The sequence below is a fragment of the Mytilus edulis genome, chromosome 5, assembly GCF_963676685.1.
Source record: "Mytilus edulis chromosome 5, xbMytEdul2.2, whole genome shotgun sequence".
In the NCBI taxonomy this organism is placed as follows: Eukaryota; Metazoa; Mollusca; class Bivalvia; order Mytilida; family Mytilidae; genus Mytilus; species Mytilus edulis.
Window position 1 is genome coordinate 34,165,645 of NC_092348.1, and position 967 is coordinate 34,166,611.

The 967-nt window shown below is 38.4% G+C and overlaps 1 protein-coding gene across 1 annotated transcript; it reads left to right on the forward strand.

The window, feature by feature from the left end:
* Positions 1-418: 418 nt before the first annotated feature.
* Positions 419-967, forward strand: LOC139525057 (circumsporozoite protein-like). The gene has a single exon (XM_071320234.1). The coding sequence runs from the start codon at positions 419-421 to the stop codon at positions 965-967; it is 549 nt and encodes a 182-aa protein (XP_071176335.1).

The following is a 967-nucleotide window of genomic DNA, read 5'->3' on the forward strand; positions in this document are numbered from 1 at the left end:
AGCCATGTATCACCATCACTGCTGGTGATCCGATGGATAAATCTGTTGTAGATTTGTCACTAGTTCAGACGTACTTATATATATATATAAGGTACACCTTGACATGAAAAATTTTCTGAAAAAAAATGGCAATGTCTTGGATATTTAGCTTAACTGCAAAAGCCACCAAGGCACTGTGCTGTATGCCAAGATGGGAGATAGAATCACATCAAATATATGAATGTACAATAGATGAATTGGTTATGATATTATGAGCAGATGCAACAATATGGTATGTCATCCTCGTGCCGGATGCAGAAGAGGTTGATACATATTGTAAGATGACCAGACTGCAAGAGACAACAAGAGACAACGCTAAATGACATACCAAATAGAAACGCATTTAAAATATAGAATATAAGAATCCTTCTGATTGTCAATGAAAAGTCTAGGTAACAACCATGCCATCCTCGTGCCTAATGTTGTCTATAACCCTAACCCTAATGCTGTCTATAACCCTAGCCCTTATGATGTCTATATCCCTAACCCTAATCCTGTCTATAACCCTGACCCTAATGTTGTCTGTGACCTTAACCCTAATCCTGTCTATAACCCTAGCCCTAATGGTGTCTATTACCCTAACCCTAATGGGGTAAATAACCCTAACCCTTACGCTGTCTTTGACCCAAGCCCTAATGGTGTTTCTAACCCTAATGTTGTATATAACCCTAACCCTGATGGTGTTAATAACCCTAACAATAATAGTGTCAATAACCCTAACCCTTATGTTGTATATAACCCTAACACTAATGGTGTCTATACCCCTTACCCTAATGGTGTCAATAATCCTAACCCTAATGACGTCAATAACCCTAACACTAATGGTGTCTATAACCCTAACCCTAATGGTGTCAATATCCCTAACCCTAATGGTGTCAATAACCCTAACCCTAATGGTGTCTATAATCCTAACCCTAATTATGTCTAA

Bases quoted from the DNA above. Each gene is read 5' to 3' on its own strand.
- LOC139525057 (XM_071320234.1), top strand. From the start codon at position 419: ATGAAAAGTCTAGGTAACAACCATGCCATCCTCGTGCCTAATGTTGTC.